The 25,179-nt window shown below is 34.3% G+C and overlaps 1 protein-coding gene across 2 annotated transcripts in view; it reads right to left on the bottom strand.

Moving 5' to 3' along the window:
- Positions 1-25,179, bottom strand: part of LOC148617199 (fibrocystin-L-like) — a 65,533-nt gene that overhangs the window by 11,983 nt on the left and 28,371 nt on the right. For both annotated transcript variants that reach the window (XM_088584676.1, XM_088584677.1), the window contains exons 30-54: positions 24,903-25,144; positions 24,211-24,390; positions 23,739-23,921; positions 22,564-22,862; positions 20,899-22,060; positions 20,536-20,685; positions 19,704-19,875; positions 19,262-19,418; positions 18,859-19,015; positions 18,155-18,234; positions 17,318-17,604; positions 16,154-16,365; positions 14,526-15,762; positions 13,592-13,886; positions 11,745-11,916; positions 9,409-9,687; positions 8,363-8,623; positions 7,941-8,189; positions 6,895-7,065; positions 6,181-6,414; positions 4,992-5,370; positions 4,010-4,365; positions 2,684-2,843; positions 2,102-2,340; positions 1,453-1,713 (exon numbers count right to left, since the gene is read on the bottom strand). In XM_088584676.1, the coding sequence (XP_088440802.1) occupies positions 1,453-1,713; positions 2,102-2,340; positions 2,684-2,843; positions 4,010-4,365; positions 4,992-5,370; positions 6,181-6,414; positions 6,895-7,065; positions 7,941-8,189; positions 8,363-8,623; positions 9,409-9,687; positions 11,745-11,916; positions 13,592-13,886; positions 14,526-15,762; positions 16,154-16,365; positions 17,318-17,604; positions 18,155-18,234; positions 18,859-19,015; positions 19,262-19,418; positions 19,704-19,875; positions 20,536-20,685; positions 20,899-22,060; positions 22,564-22,862; positions 23,739-23,921; positions 24,211-24,390; positions 24,903-25,144 (7,574 nt within the window). The remainder of the gene's footprint in view (positions 1-1,452; positions 1,714-2,101; positions 2,341-2,683; positions 2,844-4,009; positions 4,366-4,991; positions 5,371-6,180; positions 6,415-6,894; positions 7,066-7,940; positions 8,190-8,362; positions 8,624-9,408; positions 9,688-11,744; positions 11,917-13,591; positions 13,887-14,525; positions 15,763-16,153; positions 16,366-17,317; positions 17,605-18,154; positions 18,235-18,858; positions 19,016-19,261; positions 19,419-19,703; positions 19,876-20,535; positions 20,686-20,898; positions 22,061-22,563; positions 22,863-23,738; positions 23,922-24,210; positions 24,391-24,902; positions 25,145-25,179) is intronic.

The raw sequence follows: 25,179 nt of genomic DNA, 5'->3' as shown, positions 1-25,179 counted from the left end.
TTTCAAAATGATATGGAAAGTCATGACTTTTTTCCTTGATTCTAATGGTTAAAATAGTCAAATAAAACTTCAAAATGGTTAAATTTTTCAAACCATGTTTTTCATCCACTGCCTGATTCTTACTGAGACTGACACTTAAGGCCAAAAATGAAAGAAATGAGGCATCATCCTCTGAAGAACATAGATTTAACAAGAGCAATACAATCACACCTCTCTGTGTAAGAAATGATACTTAACATGACATCTGAACTTCAAAAAGTTTTCTTTAATATTAAGTCTCTGCAGAGTTTGGTAAAAATCCATTAAAATACAATTATTATGATTCTTAAGGGGGAGATGAAAATGAACTTCTTATGGGAACAGGATTTTTTTCAGTTACAGTCCTTAAACTGATTCAAACAACGATTTGACGGATCGATAACCAGTTACTGATTGATTGCTGATGGATCAATAACCGATGACCGGTGACCAGTCTGAACGCAAATTTATTAAGTAAAATGAAGAATAATCTGTTAAAAAAAAATTAATGTAAAATAAAAGTACAAATTGATGTTTAAATCTATCACGTTTTGTAAATATGTTTAAAACTGACAAAGAAAATAACAATAACTGTAAAATATATTGACTGCTCTGTGGTCATGTGATGCAATCACCAGTAAGGACTTTGGAAGATATCTGGTTTACACAGGTTTCTGGTTTATCCAGGGTATGTTTAGAAGAGTTTCACAGTACAATAATAAAAAATTAACATGGGCTGACATATAAAACTGCTACATGTATATTCTTTCACAACTTCATTAGCAAAGAAATATTCAGTATATGTCTAAGAATCACGCAAAATGTGTATAAAGTGTGGCTCATAAAGAACAAAAAAAATGCTGTGATTTTACTGCATTATTGAGGCTCATAAAGAAAAAAAATGCAGCGATTTAATTGTATTATTGAAGTATCTGTACAACATAAACTCAAGAAATAACCATCAAAGCATTTGTAAAGTTTGCCCTTTTTAAGACATTGAATATATTTGAGGCTAAAAAGGCCAAAATGAGAAAAATTATGTGCCACCACTTTTGTGACTCGGCTTTTCCTAACGTTAACGTTTTCTAAATGAGGTTTTTATGTTTCCCTAAGTTTTATTGAGAATGACGTAAACTGCCTTTTATAAGGAAAAACAGAAGCGAAATGGACAACAATCTTAAGGTGGAAACTTTGTAAAATTGCTGTAAATAACGTTTTCTTATGTGTAAAGAAGTGGTATACTTAGACAATCCCAGGTTTGATATTCATTTGTACCTGAAATTTTAGTATGGTAAATCATCTTTTTATATAGTTATCTGTGTTCGTGATAGTGAATTTATTTATGGAAAGAACTACCTCTTGAACTCATTTCATAACACACGCACTGCCTGATGCTTAAACAGAAAGGTACTTATTTCACATATCATTCTGTACCTGTTGCCATTACAGAAAGGAAAGTTGAGAGGCGTTTCTGACAAGTATATCCAGCACACCATCCCTGGTCCTGAGGTCCATTAATCAAGTCCATGTATCCATTTCCAGCATCATCCCAGCCCAACAGGGCCACTGGTGACAAACGTCTGGTTTCTGTATCTGCATCCATACTCTCTATGACAAGTTGTTCATAGTTGTATTTGTCACAAACATAGGCACTGGATGCAGACAAATAGTTGCATGTGCTTTCACGAATTATACCTGAAAATTAAAAAAAAAGTAAAAGTAAAACAATTTGAAAGCAAATAAAACAGCTTTAACTATCTACCAATACAATCAGGGGATAGCAGTTGGAAAGAATTCCTTGTGTTGGAAAATTTTGTTAACTTTGTGCACTTGGAAAAGAACATATAAAATTCTAAATACTTCCTCATAAAAATCCATGTAATACTTAAAATTGTTTGATAATGTGTGATTAATTAATTAGATATCAGTTTGCTGTTGTTTTCTTTTAAATAAATAGCAACAAAAATGAAAAGTAATTAAATCTGAAAATATTCTTTACTTTCATGGAAATTCTTATATAATTATTTGATAACATCACAGACATTTGAAAATATTCTCAGGCTTAAATAAGATCAGTCTTGACCTTTGTACTTGGCAACAACTTCATAAGGCTGTCTAGTTCCATCAGGATAGGTAACCATCTGTTTAGGGATACGGTAATCTCCAATACCTCTGTTTCTTTCATTTGGAGCATCCCAAGCCATTTCAGACTTGGAGAATGCATCTCCCTGGACACCGAGGTAGGATCCATCAAGATCCTTGATAAGTACCTTCTTATGACCATCACATTCCATATCAACACAGTCTGATGGATTGATCATTCTACAATTTTGATTTTTTTTTTTTGAGTTTTTGATTATGACTTTTTTTATTCTACTGATCAAATCATACACACAATGAAATTTACTATGAACGCCATGGGTTCCAAGAATTTATACTTGTAAATGCAAAAGTTTTCCATTCAAAAGTCCCTGATGAATTTTCATATTTTCACAAGAAAAGTATATGTAACATTAGTGTACATGTATATTAGTACCAGTATATGTAATTTTAAAGTTAAAAAGGGGTATAATAATTTGGAATAGAGATATAACATGGTAACATTCTAAAAACATCTTTTTACAACATAGTATAATCTAGTAAGTCAATTTTAAGCATTACTCACTGTACCAAAGGCCTGTGTATGAACAGTTTGTTGTCGGTACCAACATTATAAAGAGTAATCTGTGAGAGCATCATGCCATGAATGGCATCATCGTTTATTGGATTGGAGGTTATTGCAATATCTGTGCCACAGGTACTCTGGAAGTTAGCAAATGTCACTCCTGTGTAAATCAAAGCATTCACGTTTTAAAAACATTACAAACATGACAAAAAAAAACATCAAAACAAGACCAAATGAAAAATCTACTATCATATAAAATATAAGAAACATGAAATTTAAAAATGGATTAAAAAGCCAGACCTTTTTTAAAATAATATGTTTTGTCATACCCTAGGTCAACCCCCCTATGAATTCACACCTGAAATGTATGTCCCACACCACCACAGAGTCATATTCTTGATTTATTAGCAGTACTACAAATTTTAAAAAATTATAAAGTGTTTAGGCTTCATTTCTTGTATTACACATGGTAGAACTTCTAGGTGCTAGATTTAGTGTTCTATTTTAATGCCCTTGGTTTTAAGAACTTCTTGAATACAGCTTTTTTTAAAAATTAAAATCTTCCTTTGTATTTGATTTTAAGGCTGCTGATGAGAGGTATCCTCTAAACATGTGTACAGCACATCAAAATTTGCAGTGTTATAGGATTGGTACTTTTGTATTGAAATCAATTTCAGGAGGCAGACCTAGGGTAAGGGACATGAGATCAGTGATATGTTTGTATCATATTCAATTTCACCAAAGCCTATCAAGCTTTCATTTGAAACAGAATGAAATCAGTCAGTTACTTTGATGCTTACATGGGATTTATGTAAAATGCTGAATACAATCGTTCCAATGATTTGTTAGAGTTGTGTCCCTTACCCTCGGTCAACCTCCTTAATAAGTAGTAGCAAATTCAAATAAAATTCAGATGGATAAATTGAAGGTTGGACCAACAGATGATAAGGTGAGAGGGTATAACAATGCTATGTTATACACAATGAATTAATATATAGTACCATCAAAGAATATTCCTCATTTAAATCTAAATGGATCTTAAACCCACCGCAGACATGCGCCTGTCCACAATCAGATGTTGGTCATAAGTGTGTTATTGTGTTGTTATTTTTACCTTTTAGTTTATTTTGAAGAAGTGTCATCATTCTGTTACCATGGATTTTATTAAATTTGTTGTCAGGGCCTTACTTAAAGGTGTGTTTACACTTATTGAAGACCTTTTGGTGATCTCTGTAAATATTTACTATTGTTATAAAAGCTACATGATGGTGCATTTGTTGTGTTTCACCGTATCTGTTCCTTTTCCCATCATATAAACCATCTCACCTTTGATTTCCATTCTTCCTCCTAAGGACTGATATGTCATCATGTTGGCAAATGGTTTGTCAGATGCTGCATTAGAGCCAGCACCAAATTGTGGAGTACTGATACCAATCTTTCCCTTGCTGCCTATCCTCCAGGAACGAGCTTTACTTGCCAATGCATAATTGACATCATTTACAACGTCAATGGTATCAGTGGTACAATCAAATGCAGGGGACTGTCCCACAACTAATGCATCCTCAACTTTCATGTAATGGTCACGGAAAAGATGTTCAAGAGATTCTGGCCCAAATATAAACAGGAAGATGCCGAGGCCATTGTCTACCAAGGTATTATGGTAAAGCTCTACATCATTGATGCTGATAAAAAGAAAAAAAAAGAAGGTAAATTATTTGTGTGTATGACTTCCTGAAAGCAAGGAGAAAAAAACTGTCAATGCCAAAGACCTAATGATATTTTTCGAACATTTAATCTTACACACACAAGTCTACAACTTTTTTTCAATTGATTGAATTTCAAATCAGAAACTAAAAGACATTAATTGGTCTTAGAATAATGTGTTAAGTAGCAGTCCATATAAAATTCAGACATTGCCAATGGTAAAGTGATTCATAGTCAAGAAAAACCCACCAAACAAACAATGCTTTTTTCTGTCTACATATGCTACACATTCACATAACGATAATCATTTCAGCATTTAGATCTGCACTTTTTAGAAAATCATACATTTATCTCCCACTAAAATCAACCAAATGAAACCAAATCAAGAATGATAACTCTTGCAAAGTGCAAATTTCATGTACAATCAATATAATTTTTATCTCAAAAGCACAACGCCCTAATGAAAAACTAAAACTGGTTATGTGATCGGTAACTGATTCTGAACAAGAAATAAAACTGAATTCGGTGTGTTTTTGACATGCATGAATCACCTTCTGTCTGATTTTTATAAAGACTGATACTTATTGTTTTTAATTCTACATACCTGTTGTAGTAAAATCCATAATCCCAGCATTTCCAAATAGTGAAGTTAGCATACTGGACACAACGGTCAGCATCATTGAACCCAGCCTCATTCCGATCTGATGGCATGATAAGTGTACCCATCATACCAGTATGGAGTGTGTTATCAATCCATGGGTCAGCAGTGGAAGCACAGTCCTCTGGAGGTCCATGGTACAGGGCTCTCTCTGAAGCAGCAAAAGCATTGTACTGCATGACAAGGTCTCGTGATCCATGAGCATCAACGGTGCCGTGGTAAACAAAGTTGTTGATTTCTTTTCGGCCATTGTAACTTCCTCGCCATATACTGTAGAGACCAAGATTACGAATCAGCCTAGTTCCAACACTCTTCGTTTCAATGGCTGAAATAATAAAATATTTAGGGGCATTCTGTTAATTTGTTCTCACAAAAAAACTGTTTTTCTATTTTTCTAAATTTTTACTTTATCTCCCAATCATATTCTTTGATTATTTGCAACAAGACAAATTTATTGGTTTCATAGGCTTGAGAAGCCTTCTGTATGACATGATTTTTTGGTAATTGACAACGTGTCTTCCCATCATGCAACATACTCTGTATGGCCCTTTTTATATTACTACTGCAAGAAATAATACTGTTTTAACTTTTTATATAAGCACTATAGGAAAGTTGTGAAAAACATAATATTTCCTCTGAACTATTGGCTGTCCACTAAATGCAGTTACTGTTAAAATAATGGAGATGGAAATAATGAAATAAAGACTAGAATAATATCCAATGTTTAAGTCTTTGTCAGAATCATACAAATTCTGTAATATGTGGTACACCCCATAAAAGGCTACATATTTTTATTTTTGTTATTAAGTTACTTTGTAGGTCTTTATAACGAAATGTATAATTTTTCATTCCAATCTGTATGCTCTTAGGAGATAACCTACGTGGAAGACCCAACAGACTATATTGAATTTAACTGTCATTTACAGAGTTATTTTACCTAATTTTGAATTATACAGGGCATTCTTAACAACCTTTTTCTCCTAAGAACACGGTTTCTATGAAAAGCGACAATATTTTCTGTTAACTTAAGCATTTTAAATAAAATATCAAAAATAAAGATATGTAGGCTTTCTAGCCATGTATCATATTTAACATGATTTTTAGTTGGAGTGGTACTTAAAATATGAAGTATTACCTGATCCTACGGTTCTGTAGATAACATTTTCAGTTATTTCAATACCATGAACTCCGAAAATTCCAATAGCTGGATTGTAACCATGATGAAAACTACATTTGGAGACTGACGATGGTTTGATGTCTGTCACCTGACCAGCATCCAAGAAAGACAGGGCAAATCGTGGATCATACGACTCTGTAAATCCTTCTTGACCACCTCGTACAAACTCTACATTGGACAGTCTGCCATAACCTGGTTAGAATTGTACATAAAAAAATAATTTTAGAAATACATGTAAATGTAATTAAAACTGATTTAATTACCATATATAACAACAATAACTAGTCAAGAACTAAATTGATCATAGAAAAACTCTTCGAGTAACAATTTTACACATTTTGCGAGTCAAGTGTTTTATTCATCAAATTTAATGATGAAAATATGGAAGCTAGAGATTAATGATAAATACAATCTTATGTTAAATATCAGTAAAGTGAAAAATTATATCCCATGAACTCAGATTATGTGTAAAAGTCCCAAATTATGGGCAATATGATCACCTTCTGAGGTGGCTAACAATCATACAAAATTTGAACAAAAACCATTAAGGGGTTTCCGACAATTTGTGCCTACAGTAAAGTGAGACAGACAGACCCATCAATACTTAACACTGTGTCCCCTTCAATATGGCGAGAAAGTAACAATTTTTTTTTCATTGTAACTGTTAAGTACCTGTGTATGATCTCTCAATGGTAGACGTGACACCAACCAGGACACGAGCACCAAATGATTCTGTCTCAATACCACTGTATTCTGCTCCAATGATTTTGATGTTACGTGTCAGGAGACCAACTTCTGCTCCAATGGTGTAACTCTTGCCATTGGCAAAAGATTCAGAGGCAGCTGTGCAAAGGAAACAACATTATTTTGCTGCAAACCTTGAGTATTTTTTTCCAATCAATATAAAAAATATCTATACAAAACCATTTTTTGTGGTTTTTATTTTGTTTTCCTCTTTTAAATGTGACATTTAAAAGGTGAAAAAAGGGACATAAAAGAATTTTTTTTTTAATTCTTAAAAAATGAAAGTGAGGCCCAAATTTTTGGGTCTTATGGCCCTTGCCAGGGATAAATGACAAGAAGAGAGTCTAACACAACCTGTCTTTACCAGACAAACCAAATTCCAATTCTCACTGGAAGCTTAAAACTTAATGATTTTAAACTTTTCAGGAAAAATAAGCTAAGTTCAAGATTAAAAGAATGTGCTTAAAACAGATAATACTATAAATGTGTTGAAGTAATTATAAGAATTATGTCTTATCATTCACATCAAAATGGGAAGGCAGTTCCAAAAAAATAGATTATGCATGGTTCAGAAACTGCTGCTGTTTTCAATAAGTGTAAGTTTTTGTAAGAATCAGGTAAAATGAAAAAAAAATCGGAAACATGCATATCAAAAATCCACACACCTGACAATACAATTTCACTCAAAGATGATTTCTCCATTTGATCTCTACATCACTGGATTTGTTTAGAAATTTTTCAATAGAATGTTAGAAAATAAGATTTTTGACAGATTTATCTTGTCCTTGAAATGTTAATTTTAAGTGCATTTCAATGGAATTATAACTAAATTCACCAAAATGATATGGAAAATCTTGTCTTTCTTCCTAGATTCTCATGGTGCAAATAGTCAAATTAAATTTTCAAAATGGTGGATATTTCATACCATGTTTCATCCACTGCCTGATTCTTACAGAGACTGACACTTGTATTACCTATATGTTTGTATGTCAAGCTTGTTGTAAGGGTAATTGTTCTCTTATCAGCAGCCACACTTTGAATAGTAACAACTTCCGATTCATGAGCATTAAAGCCTGTTGCTGCTATGACGATTTCGTCACCAGCAGACCATGTGACATCTTCAGAAAGAACTATTTGGTTTGAGCCAGCAGCTGCTGTTGTTGATATCCTGGTCCATGTCCTTCCTACATCTACACCATGAAGGTCAAGGCCACCAAATACAGCTGAAAAATTGAAAAAAAGACATATAGAAAATTGGGTTTTTAACAGAATAAATTAGAAAAAGTGAAATAAATATTGCATATAACTACCTATAAAGTTTAATTAAAGTAAATAAAAATTATTTTGTCTTAACTTCCCAATTTGATTAAATAATGAAACTTCATTCTGAACTAACCAATAACTTTGGATCCTATGTTTGGTCCTTCAGTCCTGGCCCATACAGGGGTGGCATGAGATCCTCTGAGTATAATGCTTAGTTTTCCAAGGAATGGGTCTCCAGGGCAACCAGCCATCAATTTCCCTCCAAAGATGTACATATAGGTTGTGTCAATGGTGAATTCCCTATCATTGGTTGGCCCATCATCTATTTCTAGGACACCCTCGAGTACCAAAGCCTCCATAGCTGGGAAAGTGCTGTCAGCAACAACCCATGAATCTACAAAGTAAATAGAACAGATATAATAATCTTAAATGAATGAGGTAATTTGTGATGTGTATATGTATTCAGAGGGGAGGGGGGTTACACAACACCTAAGGGAAACAACTGTAAAAATCAGCAAAACCTTTTATTTTGTGATATTCTGATATCAAACTCAAAGCTTCTTAGTGATCAGAAGTTTTATTGATGAAGCTATTATATGTTAATTGAAATTATTCCCATGAAACATGAGGTTAAAATTCTTAAAATATACATATTTTCCTTCTTTCATCGAAGTGAACAACTCAATAAAATTGCACAAAAATAAATTTGATGTTAGGAACCCCGTTTATTGAGGGTAATTTGTGATGTATATATGTATTAAGCAACTATTATCATTATTTCAGTTTTCGGTGTTACTGTTACTTGGCAAGTAATTGATCCAAAGAATTGCCCACTCCAGATGACTAAGCATGTTGCCATGAGTCTATCACATCTGAGGCAGTTTCAACACTTATTCTACCATTGCATCTGGTCCATGCTCCCCAATTTTAGTGGGGCTTGAGTTTCCCATTTACTTTTGTTTCTTTGTAAGTGCACTTTTGATTATTTCATGTTCTTTATTGTTTTTTTCTGTCTAGTCTTAACCCTTGCCGTTGGAATATATTCTTTTGATTACTGCTTGAATCAGTGTAAGAACATACATGTACACATTAGACAGACAGTTTCAAAGCATTACAAATTGTGATTTTTTTTTACAGCGGGAGGACAGAGTTTGAAGGGTAATATACAATTTACTATACCTTTAGCAATTTTAACTTTTTCCCCAGCCACAGGTTCACCACGAGTTCCACTGCCTGTCTCAACATTTGTTACATATCCATCAGCATCCAATGTCCATTCTGATGCGGACCACTGAACTGCAGTTGCAGGTGTAGTACATACAGGTGGAATGGTATCTGGGTCAGGGGGAGGGGTACAATCGGTGAAATAACATTTGTATGAACTGACTTCCATTGCTCGATCTCCTTCCTGGGCTTTCAAACCTGCTGTTGATCTCTTCCTGCTCAATTTACCAGCAACTATAAAAAAATGTGAAACCATAATGAAGTCAAATACATACAAAGCATCAAACATTTGTGAGTGGGGGCTGGAATTCATTTTTTTTTTAATTATCATATTTCAAATTTTAGCCTCAAAAAAATTTATTATTGATCATTTGCCATATCTGAGAATTTTGAGAACTCTCAACATCAGAGATGCTCAATATTCCATAATGTGAGTTTTGATTATTGGCATTTAAGTCTAAAGCTTTTTTGTGGTGAAAAAAAAATGACTACATGAATTTCAAAATTCACGGTAAATGAAATGAAATGTAATAGTACTTAGAATGCTAGCTTGTCCTGGTATTTTAAGACCATAAGAAGAGACAATGATCTGGTTTGACGAGAGAGAAAACTGGTTAAGCATACATTAGTGCATCTAATAATGAATTTGTGAATGTGAAAAATGTTATTGTCTAAACCAAGGTCCTTACAGGCTAAAGCAGTGGCGGATCCCGAGTTTTAGGTTAGGGGGGAATGCCCCCCCACCCCCAAGAAAATTTTGAAATATTAAACCTCATATACTGTATTCTTAGCGTATCTTGAACAATAGTGCAACAATTTTTAAAAATTGCAGTTTTATAAGGGGGTCCGTCACTGGGCTAAAGGCTATGCCAAGTTGAGACAGAAACAATTGAAGTTAAATCACTGACGGTATGCAATGAAGACGTTTATTTCAGTAAAATATAAATAATTATAAAAAATATAAATAATTGGTCCTTGAATATACTTGTAATTGATACAAACTTTGAAGGATAAAAAAACCTGATTAAAACAACAAATACTGTGAGCAAGCTCACAAAGAAAATACCCCCACCTCAATTGTCCTTGAATGTAAAAACACCTGCTGGATTATCTCCTTTCTGCTTCATCTAACAATAATTATATTACTTCAAGGACATTCACAAATGATACCCAACCTTCCTACAAAATTTCATCAAAATACATTGAATGGTTAAGGAGAAGTTTTGCTTACAATGTTTTTACATTTAAAACCCTTATTTTGGAGTATCTCCCTTGGGAGTCCTCCGACAAAAATTATAGTCCTACAAGCACATCTGCCCATAAAATTTCAAAATCAAAATCCCTAGAGCGGCTTAGGAGTTGTGCTTACAAGAAATGTGAACAGATGGATAGACAGACAGACAAAAAGACAGACAGACAGACAGACAGACAGGGTGATTCATACTCACCCTGAAGGGGGGAGTGGGAGGTGGGTATAATAACAATGGACAATGAAGTTGTCCAACACTTTTGACTCAAGAAGTTTTTGGTAGGACTTATCATATGATCATTTCAACAATTGAAAGTTTCTTTTAATCAATCATAGTTTCCAAGATATTAGCTGAAAACTGTAAAAAAAAAGAGAAGATCAGTTTTCCCCTTTCAAGGGCAATAACTCTTACAAGGAGTCGTCTGACAACATAATAAGGATCATTTAACCCCATGTCAGAATTGGCTAAACCAAACAGTTTTGGAAATATATATGCATAAATCTACTGTCTGACCCCTATGTTCTATTTTTAGTAACAGCTGCCATGTTTTTTGACGGATCAAAAATCCCCATATCAGTTCAATGCAAAATACCCCAAGGAACATTCATACCAAGTTTGGTTCCAATTGTTCAGGTTGTGTCAGAGAAGATTTTGGAAAGAAATAACATTCAAAATAACAAAAAAAAATGTCGAAAAAAGGGCAATAACTCCAAAATGGTTTAACATATCAAATTGACAATTTGACCACAGATAGATCTCATCATGCTGAACATGTTAACCTGATCAAAATTTGGCTAAACCTAACAGTTTTGGAGATATATGTGAAAAAACTATTGTCTGACTCCTATGTTCTATTTTTAGTAATGGATCAAATATCCCCACAACAGTTCTATGCAGGATACCCCAAGAAATATTCATAACAAGTTTGGCTTCAGTTGGTCAGGTGGTGTTAGAGAAGAAGAGAAATTGTTAATGACGACAACGATGCCAAGTGATGGTAATAGCTCACATGGTCTTTAGCCAGGTGAGCTAAAAACTTACCCATGTAACACATCTGATTAGTGACATTATTAAATGTCCAATCTCCATGTTTGTGGTTTCCTATATCCAAAGCTGTGGTTGACATATTGACACCTGTACCTCCAGAGGCAAAGTAGAATCTATCAGGCTTGTTGTCAAGAGCCTGGCACACCACTACATAGTCACTTAAATCCTAAAATAAAAAAAGTATAAATCCTAGAATCAAGAATGTAAAAATCTTAAAATTAAGAGAGTATAAATCCTAGAATTAAGAAAGAATATGTAGTACTTTGTGGATCTTAGAAAATCGTCAAAGATTAACTGATTAATAGTGGTTACATGTCCCATGGCAGATATGTCATATGTTGCAGGACGAACATCCTGAGTCAAGATTAAATAAGGAAGCTAATAGATACAAAAGCTTGCAGATAGCCATTTCATCCCACTCAGACACATTATTCAGACTCAACCAATTGTCTATCTCTCTTATTTACAGCATGCTTGGCTATGAAGCATTGACTACCTATTTTAAAGTCTTTTGATGTGAGGTATAGGGATCAAACAAATGGTCAAAGGAAAAAGCACTGAATTGCTCAAGGATCATGAGGTTAAGAGAAAGATGTCTGAAAACTAAGAAAAAAAAAGAAAGAATGCATTGATTTCAAATGAAATAGTCATATCAAAATCAGAGTCATATAAAGCCAAGATGGAATTCAAAGGATAAGAGTCACAGTTCAACTTAAAAAGACTATATAAAAAAGTCTCTATTGGACTCTAGAACAAAAATTGGTCATCCAAGTTAGAATATCTGAAAATATTATATCAAATGTAACAAAAATAGTCCAACAATTAAAGAAATCAAAGTTAAGTTAAAAACAAGGTTAATCATATTTATTATATAGGAGAAATTTTTGGTAGTGTAAATGTGTTTGAGAAATCCTGGGTGTTCAAACTATCTAGAGAAAGTGAAGTTTAATGTAGCACTCCAGCTAAGAATCATGCAAAATGTGATACATGGTTGGAAAGCCTACATATTTTTATTTTTGATATTTTGTATAAAATGCTTTAGTAAACAGAAATTAACATCTGCTATTTCATATAACCCATGCTCAAAGGAGATAAAAATTGTATAGAACGCACTCTAGAATTCAAAATTAAGGGAGATAACTCTGTAAATGATACCCAAATACAATAGAATCTATTGGATTTTCAATGTTGATTATCTTCTAAGAGCAGACAGATTTGAATGAATAATTACACATTTCATAATATAGACCCATAAAACAACTTAATTACAAAATTAAAAATATGTAGCCTTTTTTGGGGTGTATCTTATTTTTCAGATTTTGCATGATTCTTACAAAGAGAGCTACTTAACTGCATTCTAAAACATTGTAACAGAAGAATACAATAATGAAATTGAGAGATTGACAACAAAAATGCTCTGAACAAAATAATTCAACTAGACTTAAATACACAGCCAAATGTGCCACATATGATAATCATAAGGTGCTCAATTCACAAGATAATCATACGATAAATTACATATGATAGTCATATGATTATCATATGGTTTTCCTATGTTAATTTTTGCATAGAAACATGATTATCATATTATTATCATGTGATCATTGTATGTAAAGTGGAACATATAATTATCATATGGTTCTTTTATATTAATTTTTTTATTAGAAACATATGTTAGTGAAAAAACATGATTAACATATGATAATCATGTGATCATCACATGTAGACTGGAACATATGATTGTCATATCATGCTCCATTCATATGATAATCATCATACGTTTCAAACCATATGATTTCCCATGTGTGGCAATTTTGGCTGTGTGCACAGTATATACTTACTGTAAGACCATAGTATTTGACAGAGTAACTGATGTTTGTGACCTGCTTGGCATTCTCAAATTCCAATTTAAACTCCTCTCCTAATGGTAGAAGGGCTGCCCAACCATTTGGATGAGTAATACGTTTAAATGCATAGTATGCTCTCTGTGTTCCATATTGGGTGGTGATCATTGCATCTTTGCCCTTCAAATCATCTGGGACAATGTTGTTAAAAGACATTCTGATGAATTCTACTGCAGGTGGACATATACTTGCTGGTGTCTGCATATTAAAGGCACTGCCTGCAGCTGAACAGCTGCAAAGGGTAAAAAAGGTTAATCAACAGATTGCTACAGACAAATGTTCTCCAATGCTGCATTGTGACATAGAGTGAAACAATCACTGATCATGTGAATTGAGCTTCACATAAAATTCACATAAAATTAACATGAAATTCATGTGACTTTTCTGTTAATTTCATTTAATATTAATATGAATTTCATGTGTGATTTAATTCTTAATTAAGAAATAATCCTGAAAATAAATTGCCACAAATATTAACCTTCTTTTATGAATTCAATATTGAAAGTCCACAAATAAATTGTAACAAAATTGAATTAATATCCCATAGATGTTAACTTTTGCAACAGTTAATGTACTGTCGCATGTAGGAAATTTTTGATGTAAAAATACAATTATTCAGTATTTTTCACAGAAAATACACATGATGTAGTAATTTTAACCAAAAAACTTCCCACAAATGTTACATTTTAAGTGGGAGATTCTAAATTTTTCATTAATTTTGTGGGAATCCTCCCCAAAAGTGTGAAGGTGAACCAGTATGATGCCCTAAAGCCCGAACATAAATATCCAATAAAATAAGGTGTTTTACAGTCTTTCCCTGATGACAATGTCAATTTTATCAAGGGGTTAAGAGGCATAAATCATATTTTACCTTGGAGGGAGATGACTCATAGTGGGCACTAAACTACTGCCTGCAGTCTGTCCAGTAAACGATCCATCCAAATCTATCAGGACACCATGATGGAACCATTCAAACTTCAATTTACGCTTGGCTGATTCTGTGTCAAAGGTCAATCCACTAAGATGATAGGTGAAGGCACCACACTTATCGCTGCAAGTCCCATCAATCTTAGTAAAAGTAAAGGCTTGGCACTGATCTTCGTTGAAATTGTAAAACTCGACACCAGTGAACATACCTCCATTACCATAAGGAATAACAACACCAGCAATAGTACATCCGTTACCATTGTCCCACATTTTTGGAGCTTTGGCTAAATTAGGACTTCTTCCTACCATGACAGAGTCTTTAAGTGCATAGCTGGTTGCTGGATCATAAGGAGGTGTTTCTATTATAAGCTTTCCTTCAAATCCAGCCTTTTCATTATTAATAAACACCATGTCAGTAAATTGAATGGCTCCACCATCGACAATTTCTCCTCCCTTTTCGCAATTCCAACTTGTTAAAGAATGGAATTTAGCAACTTCATAAGGTGCTGAGTCACCACACTCCCCATTTTGTCGTGGTGCATAAGTCTGGAAGATCCAAATACCAAACCATCCAAAGGAATGAGCAGTGTTGTTTTGGAAGACTCCTAATGGTACTCTCTGTGGACAAATGTTAGGATCGAAGGATGGGCCATCAGGATGTTCATGCATTCTATACCAGAAACCAAAGTGAGTTCCACCAGCAGCATGATTATGTTGAATGGTGTTGTTAGGGTTAGTTACCCAGAATGAGGCTGGTGTGATGTCATCATTGAGAAGAGATGTACTAGCAATGACAAACACGGCCAAATTGTACTGGAAGGTATTACCAGTTTCAATTCCATCCTCCAAGAAGAAGGCTCCACCCATAATATTGTAAATGACGGTGCGTTCAACCATTAAGTTATGAGTACCGTGGACATTAACGGCTCTGTTGAAGGTTCTATGGATACCACATCCTCTTACGTAAGATGTTGACATATCACCGTTAAGATGGAAATGGATTGGATAACGACCAAGTCGGAAAGCTTGTCCTGCATGTGTGACTTCAACATACTCAATCCTGGCCTGTACAAGATTTTCATTTGGTCTTGGGGCGTGGATAAGGATTTGTGAACCAAACTGATCACTGCCAACTTCATCTCCAAATCTGCCTTGGAAGCAAGTTTGACTGACGAACTCACCTATATGACAATTAAGAAAATATATTTATTATCATTTAAAAAACTTCCAATTACCAGATATAAACAGATTCATATGACAGCTTGTAGGGGAAAAATACATTTCTTAAACATGATACTCTAACTTTACTGAGAAACTTTCCTATTGGTATTGAATTTAAAAAAAAAAGTAGATACAAGTAGCTTAATAATATCATTCTACATGTGGCATTTTATTAAAGTTAAGTTTAATTTATATCATGTTTCAGGAACAGTAACTACAAATGGAATAAGTTCCAAAACTTTAAAATGGGCAATTTAACCATGTTAGCAAAGAGAGGTAATCTTGGTAGAAATTTGCTGAAAAATACATATAGACATAAACTGGTATTAGCAGAAAGTAAGTTAAAAATACCTGTGTCAAATCCATCAGGGCAAGCTTCAATCTTGTCAGCCCATTGGTCATCACTTGAACCTTGAACTTTGACATTGTGGGTCAAAAGACCAACCTCAGCCCTAAGTTCTACAGTCTTGCTACCATATGTTTCAGTTACAGCAACATGGTCATATGTCAATGGAGAATCCAGGGTCAAGGTCAAGCCATTGGCAGATACTGCAGTAATTTTCCTTTAAAAACAATATTTTTAATACTTTAAATATAGAAGAGACAAAACGTCTATCATACTTAGTGTACTTTGTTTTCACATATTGAATGTAATTTTTACTTGTCAATATTTCTTCTTTTTTTCTTGGTTGGGGGAGGGGGCTATTTCTAATCAAAATTATCAGGTTTATCCAGGATATTTATCAAAATGACCACTTTGCAGCTTTTGCATTTTCCCCAAAGCATTTCTTCCAGACAACAAATTGAAAGTTTAATCTGACCACATTAGTTTTCGCACAGCTTAACCTAGATAATTCAGAGTGAAAAGGAGAAACTGTACTCAGCCAACGAGTAGAAAGTCAGCTATGCCAAAATGAAAAGTGAATCGTCGGTAAACGAAATTCAGCAAAAATACAATAAAAAGAATTAAAAATATGTAATTAAATGTTCATATAAAGAGAATATGTACAGTGTATATGTCATAGAGACAACAACCCCAACTTCATGTCAACCCTAGGCAACCCACTGGTCATCAATGAATGACAAGGAAATCCTCATACCACAGGGCAGGCTACAGCTGGCCCCAAAACATCATTATACACAGGTGCAACAAAAGGGTTGCCCCTATATACTCATGTAACATCAAAAATAAAGGTGCAAATGAAACAAGACCTACAGAGGACTTGGGACAGGTGCAAAAATGCAGCAGGGTTAAAGTACTTTGGCTTGATCACAACCCTCTCATTTTAAAATCTAAACACTGAAAAAAATATTACACACCTATAAATCAGTTAAAAAAGGACTGAGTCCTTTGTTACAACGGAAATAAAGAAACTGAATATAAATTACACAAATGTACAAACTAAGGACTACTAGCATTTAACTGACATGCCAGCTCCAGACCATTTTAAACACACAAAAAGTTATGTCCCCATCATATACAAAATCAATCCCAATTCTTCCATGTATATATACCTCTTTTCTGTTTCAGACTGGGAGTGTCTGTGTCCAGTTGTTGCTATAACAATTTCACTTCCTACTGGCCAATTTACAGCTTGTTGTAAAGTAATTGTTGTAGCTCCTGCATTAGCAGCTGAGTCCAGCAATGTCCAAGTGACTGGAGTTGGTATACCATGAAGATCAAGAGTTCCCTCCCTTACTGCCAATACTTTACTTCCATAGACAGGAAGTTGATCAGATCTGTAGAATCCATGGAGTTTGATTGTGGCCTGACTCTGGAATGGCTGTTCCTCTGTTCCAATCTGAATTAGTGAGATACAAGTAATAAGTAAAGAATATCAGAATAAATCATGATTGATGTGTTCCATTCAAGATTTTAAAGTAGACAACGTGTGTACTATAAACCATCTTGTTATGCGATTATTTATTTTTGCTAAATTTGTAAGCAAAAATAAAAAAATAAAAAAAAATGTTGAGAAAATAAATTGCCACAACTAAGTTCCTTAATTATGGAATAAATGTTAGCCAACATGTTATTCACAAAAATAAACATCATAAATTGCAGCGAAATTCATGTAACATCCCAAAACATGAAAATAAGATGGTTAACAATTTCACATACATTTCTTCATTCTTAAAAGTCCTGCATTAACCATTATATTAAATTTTGTAAAGACTAGTGACAGATAAAAGATAATTGGATTTTTTCTGTCCTTATATTATTATGTTAAAAAGGGTTGTTAAGCCTAAGTGTAAGCAATTGGAAGGTATGATGAAATGTATATGACCTACCTTAACTGAATTCAAAGTTTAACTCAAATTTAATCTATATCTAAATCATTAATTTCATACCTGTAAAGCTCCACCGGACGTAATTAAGATGTACTCGGCATTCAATGTTATATCCTTTTCATCAAATACAACCTTTCCACCTGAAATTAATTTAAACAAATAAAAATAGCAGTAGTATATAATAATTATAAGATACCTCATCCATTTCATGACTTTGTTTCAGAAAATTTCAAAAAAGATGTTGGATTGAATGATGTCTGTGTGAAATATGATGAAGTCGATTTTGAAAAATACACACAAAGTTCAGTCTTCCACTTACATGTATTCTTAAGCAAAATGTGTATGCGATATGGCACGTGAAGAAAAAACCAGAGATTTTATAGCATTGTCCAAGTATTTATACCCCATAACCTCAAGAAATTACTATCAAATTGTTTGTAAAATTTGCCTTTTTAAGAAAATGATAGGTCAATTTTAGATGAAATGCACTATGGAAAAATGGAGGGAAAATTTTTCATACATTTTCCCTATATATAAGCAGCAAAAGAATATCTGGGTCACAGACACTTTAGGATAAAATAGATGTATTGAATATGCTTGAGGCAAAAAAGACCAAATCACTGTGCCACTCATTGCCTGATTCTTACACAGAATGGTACTTGATATACAAGTCAACCAGGTCAAAGGTCTTCGGTACAAATTAACAAAGCCAAAATATACTCCATAATTCAAATGAAAGTATGATGAGCATTCTGGACTATTACCTTGAATAACAAGCATTTTCAGTACTGGAGTAGTTTGGTCAAGTAAGATGGTCATTCCCTTGGGTATTACAACGATTTCTCCCTCACCAGGTGCTGGATTACCGTTCCATGAGTTAGGTGATGACCAGGCATACATGTAGGAGAAAGAGGCTCCAATCTGAAATAAAAAGTGAAAGCAAGACAATAAATAATAATTTGATATAACATTTTACATCCTATTATGACACAGCTAATTTTTTTCATTCTAACATTGATATAAACCTTATTTCAAAGCTTGTGCCTTTTTAAAACAGCCCCCACTCCAAAATTTCAAGATATCAGTATCACATTTAAAACAAATTAAGCTAAATGTTGGTAGAATGGGTGGGTGGGAGATGCTTTCTGATAATTAAAGTTTTCATACCTGTCTGGCATTGCCTCCACCATTAACCTGGAGTTGAACCTGTGCATCAACAGATCCTGATCTAGCCCCTGTTTGACAGACCACTTGTGTATCATCCACAGTCTGAATAGCACAAGTAACACCCCCAATAGTCACTGTAACAGCACTCTTAGTAGTGCTAAAATTGAAATAATAAAAAATCACATATTTTTTTCTAGGAAAATATATATTTCAAAATTGCCAACACTCATGGAGCAAATTTATTGAAACTATGACTGTTTGTTCTCATAATTTATTTCCTACATCTGTGGATGCTACTTTTAAAACAAAATTCTAAGAAATCAAAATCAATTTTATATTATGGTGACTTGTCGAGTCAGTTTGATAAAAATGAAACTGAAGTCCAACAGAAAATGAAAAAAATCAGTCTCTCTAAAAGTAGAAAAAATGTTGAAAAACTTACCCAAATCCACTTCCTGTGATAGTAAGAGTTGTTCCCCCTGATGTTGATCCAACAGCTGGTGCCACAGATGTGACTGATGGTGAGGTAGCAGCATCGTAGGTATAAGCTCCTGTCAGGGAAGCTGTTTGGCCATTGTCACTGACAACAACATCACAGGACTGTGTTGTTGTTCCTGTGAAATATTAGGTTTGAAAACATGACCAATTTTTACATGTATATCCTTTGAATCCTATTTTTGTTTATACATTGTATGTTTACAATATAGTGTGATGTCTTTTTTGCAGAACAAATATGTTTTTGTTTTTAATTTTCAGGGGCCAGTCACAGACAGATTATAGGTGTGGGAAATTTCTCATTGTTCTTAAGGAGGTAAACCTAGGGTAAGGGACACAACTCTTAAAAATCATTGGAACTTTTGTATTCAGCATTTTACATCAATCTTATGAAGGTGTCTACTTAAATTGGATTCATTTTATGCTGTTTCAAACGAAAGCATGAGAGGTTTTGGTGGAATTGAATATATTACAAACATATCATTGATTTCATGAGGTATGTCCCTTACCCTAGGTCTACCTCCTTAAAGGCCCATTGTCTAGTAAAATTACTGTTAAGGTATTAATTTTCATGGTTGGTAATTTCCAGGGATTCTGTCAGGAAAACATATTCATGGGTATAAATTTTCATGGTTTTCAAAAAAATGTAAGCATTAAATAGTGTTCAAATCAATTTCACAGGTATAAATTTTTGTGGTTTACCGTCTAAAATGAAAATAGCAAAAATTAGAACACTGTGAAAATTTATGTCATGAAAAACAGATTAAATTAATTCTCACCTGCTGAAGCTGGTGTACTACATACAAGCTGAGTGGGCGAGCTGGCAGCACCATCTACAACACATTCCTCTCCACAGACAGATGCACTGGTTGTTGATGGGGCAAATCCAGATCCAGAAATTGTCACAATCTGTCCTCCACCCAGACTTCCTGTGAATATATGAAACCTAATTTGTAAACAAATGAACAACAAGACAGCGATTCAAACAAAAATTCTACATTCTTTTGTTTTTTTTTTTCATGACTTTTGTTTTTTTTGTATATTCATTTCTAACTTCACATTGTCAACAATTTAACCAGGCTAATATCACCAGATATAACAATTTTTATATATACCTTTTGTGAAATTAAATAAAAACTCACCTGAATTAGGGGTAATACCAGTGGCAGTCACAGTATAGCCAAATGTGGCAGATGATTGTGCATTTCCAGATGAGGCAACATTAACTTCAACATTATACTGTCCAGGTGACTTTGGTCCAAGTGTGCATGCCATTGAAGTACTGGTAGCAGATGACACAGTGCAAATGGCGCCACCTAGCGTTATAACATTGTCAGAATTTGTACTAGAAAATCCTGATCCTGAGATGCTAATGGAATCCCCAGATTTTCCTGATGTAGGTGAAACACTGGCCACAGATGGTGTTTTGGCAGCATCATAGGTGAAAGTCAAGGTAGATGTATAGGTTGTGCCATCTGAGACTACAGTAACAGTTTGGTCTCCAGCTGTACCTGCAGGGGTTATGCATTCAATAGATGTCAATGTACTTCCAGTTACTTCACAATCTTGGCTACCAACTGTCACACTGGTTTTGTTAAAAACAAAACCATTTCCAGCAATAACAACATTGGTTCCGCCTTCTAAACTTCCTGAAGATGGCGTTATTGATGTGAGATCATCAGCACTTGATACACTAACAGTTGGATAAGCTTTACCAATACCGCTAACAAAAACTTCAACATCCCGACTGCCAACTGGAGCAGAGGTAATAGTGCAAACAATCTGAGTGTCAGTAGCTGAAGAAACTGTACAGGTCTCGCCTCCTACAGAAACAGTTACTCCTGAAGATCCAAACTGGGTACCAACAATGGTCAAAGAAGTTGGTCCTGAAATAGTATCAGGTGTTACAGAAGTGACAGATGCTGTTACCGTGGCATCATATTGGAAGGCACACCCAGCATTATTAGTACATACAGCATTTCCAGTTTGTCCATTGCTCGTTACACTGACACTGATGGTTTTAAATCCATCTCTACCGGATCTGGGTAATGTACATGTTATGGTTGTATAGTCAACAGTCAATACAGGGCAGTCAAAAGATTCTACCATGACTGTGGTCGCCTGAGGAACAAATCCACCTCCCTGAATGGTCAAGGTCAAACCTCCCTCTACTGACCCCTTTGCAGGTGACAATGAGGCAACATGAGGCAGAAGAACAAAGGACTTTCCTTGCTGTGTCTGAATTCCACTCAAAGGATATCCTCTGTTAGATATACGAAGATCATAAACTTCTAAGGCTCCAACCTAGAAAAGTTCAATTCATTCATGAAGGAAACATTCATTTATTATTAATTTTACTTATTTTTTTTTATTCAACAAAATAAGGTCATTTTTCACTTTTGCCCATTTCAGTATTTGTAATATATTTGTACTGGAGCAAAAAACATTTTAATAATTCATCAACATTTATTTTTTATAAAAAAAATATCATTCAAATCAGTGTTAACCTTCGAATTTCCAAATTGAAGGCCCCCTCCATTCTGTGGTTTGACTACTGATGTCCCTTTTGTACATTTTCTAGATAAAAAATGGAAAATGATTTTGGGATCCTCCAAAACTGTAAACCCACTTATTTTCACATTTTATGCCTTTAATTCAAATATACTGCCATCCACTTTTTGCAACTTACTTCTCATTCATAGAAAATGGACTTACTCAAGGTAATATATTTTCATTGTTTTTTCTTGCTTGCAAAATTAGAAAAATTAAATCGCTTGCTGAAGTAAGTTTGTTAGTAATATATTTACCTCCATTGTATTTTTGGTGTCTACACTACATGTGATCTTTGATCCTGATGATGACAAAACAACACAGCTGTAATCACCGAGTGTAACCTCATTCTGACAATTTGTTGCAGCAAAACCAGATCCCATTAAATCAATGGTCTGAGTACCTGTAGCCTGGCTATTTGAAACAGAGTCCCAAGTGGGGGTCATGCATTCCTGATAGGCAAAGTTGAATTTGTTGGCATCACCAGCTAAGGATGAACATGGACTGATTGAACTTGTATCCCCTGGGCATGCTCCAGTAGCTGCTATGGTAGATGCTGAAAAAAATTTTACACGAAAGATCAAGATCATGAAAATAAATTTCTCAGGTTTAGATAACTTTTGTAGGATTGATATTACATTGCTGTTCTGCTAACCATGGACCTGACAATAAGAAAGGGTCGAAAGATTAATTTAACAAAGGTCATCTTAGTGCAAACTGTTTGTTAACTTGTAATCACATACAACTGAAACTCAAGAGTTTTATCCATATTATCCTACTTAATTTTTCAACCTTCAACTTAACAAGTATTCTGACCAGTAAACATTCACCTTAACCTCTCTAAGTAATACAGAAAATAAAGTGGAAATGGGGAATGTGTCAATTAGACAACAATTCTATGAAGTTGTCAAGAACAAAAATAGATAAAATACATCAGCCTAAGGCAGTCTTTAGGGCTTGCAAAATTGCCCACACCTAGAGTCTAACTTCAGAAGGTAGACCTATGGTAAGGGACACAACTCTTACAAATCATTGGAATGTTTGTATCAGCATTTTACATCAATCTCATGTAAGCATCAAAGTAACTTGGATTGATTTCATTCTGTTTCGATTGAAAGCTTGACAGGCTTTATTGAAATTAAATATGATACAATCATATAACTGATTTCAAGAGTTATGTCCCTTACCCTTGGTCTACCTCCTTAAATGACAAGTACAATGAAACCTGTCTAAACCAAAACCTGAATAATTTGAAAACCTGTCCAAACCAGACACTTTTTAAAGTCCCTTTATATCAATTTAAGTGCATTCGGAACCTAGGTAAACCAAACATAGGTCTAAACCAAACCAATTTCAAAGTCCAAAGAGGGTTTGGTTAATACATGTTTCACTGTATACAAATTCAGTGAAATAGGCATTATAAAGTATTTACCTTTGTTTGTGACATCATATTCAGCCTCATATCCTCCAGCTTTTAGGATGAGGTTTTCAATGGTATCAGCTCTATCTGTAACTGTTATACTACCATGTAGACTAATCGCCTGGGCAATGCCATCAACATACCCACTCCAGTAAGTGTAAGTGCCAGGGGTAGATAATACAACCTTGAAGGAGCCTGTAATAAAATTGGGAAAATTTATTGAAAATAGAACATTCCACGAGATAAAAGCATGAAAAGGATGTTTATATACCTGTAGCTCAAAGGCAATCAATGTAACTAAGTAAAAAAAATTAAAGAAGTACGGTTCATCCTTTACTACCTTTGTGCCACAAACATGCACTGATCTAAATACAAAATAATAATGATTTTAGACAAAAAAGTAAAAAACATGCTTTTTTTTCTAAATTCTTTCTACAGCAACCCATGATTCTACTTTCACTGATAATATACTTTTGACACTTACCTGATGGTGACTGGTCCCCTGATGAAAATCCTCTAGATTTATCTTCCTTGGCTGTTATGTTTGGTGACTGGTACACACCAAACTGGTAACTGGTTGTCTCTGTGGACCAGGACCAGCTAATGGTATCACCGACCTGGGCAGTCAGTGATCTTGGTGACCATTCAAATCCTTTTCCGTATGCTACAATAAACCAACAAAAAATTTATTAAAACTGAAAAAAAAAAAAAACCAAAAAAAACCCCCCAAAAAAAACAGATATCCCCACTTCCTACCTAACCACATGGACAAAATTAAACAAAGAGTTGCCTAACAGGAGGTTGATCCCTGAAATCAAATCCCATGACAAAGCATACATATATAAAGTTTCTATCAAAATAGCAAGTGGCCGTGGTAAGAAGTTGCAAAGAGACTGAAAAAAGGTGCAGGTGTAGGAATGGAAGGGCGAACAACAATATCATTATATACTTCTTCCACAGCAGAGGGAATAAAAATTGATGATAGGACAGGAGGACTTTACTCAGTAATGAAAATAGAACACACACAGCATAATCCAATAAACAAAAGTTTTTTATGTGGGTGCCTTAAGTCAATAGGCTCAAGAAAATTGTTAAACTTGCCAACAAAACTTAATTCCCCACTGCCTTAGGAGGGGATCACATTCAATACACCCATCACACCTGCATGAAACTTACTGATATGAGTTCCTTGGTTAGAGACATCACGAGTGGCTGCTGATGAAGAAGTCATACAGACAATCTGGGTATCGGTAATACTCTTTATAGAGCAATCAAATTCACCGAAAGCAGCTTTAACTTTAGTGTCATCTGTTCCAAAACCTTCACCTTCAATTGTGACGAGGGTACCTCCATACATTGATCCTCTGGCAGGGAACATCTTGGTGACCTTGAGTCTATAGGTCAAACTACCACCAGTGCTGAAATGTCAATGAGTTTTAATTTCAGTTTACAT

The sequence above is a fragment of the Perna viridis genome, chromosome 5, assembly GCF_037379345.1.
Source record: "Perna viridis isolate PV_CMFRI_1.1 ecotype Kerala chromosome 5, ASM3737934v1, whole genome shotgun sequence".
NCBI classification, from domain to species: Eukaryota; Metazoa; Mollusca; class Bivalvia; order Mytilida; family Mytilidae; genus Perna; species Perna viridis.
This window is presented reverse-complemented; position numbering and strand designations above follow the sequence as displayed.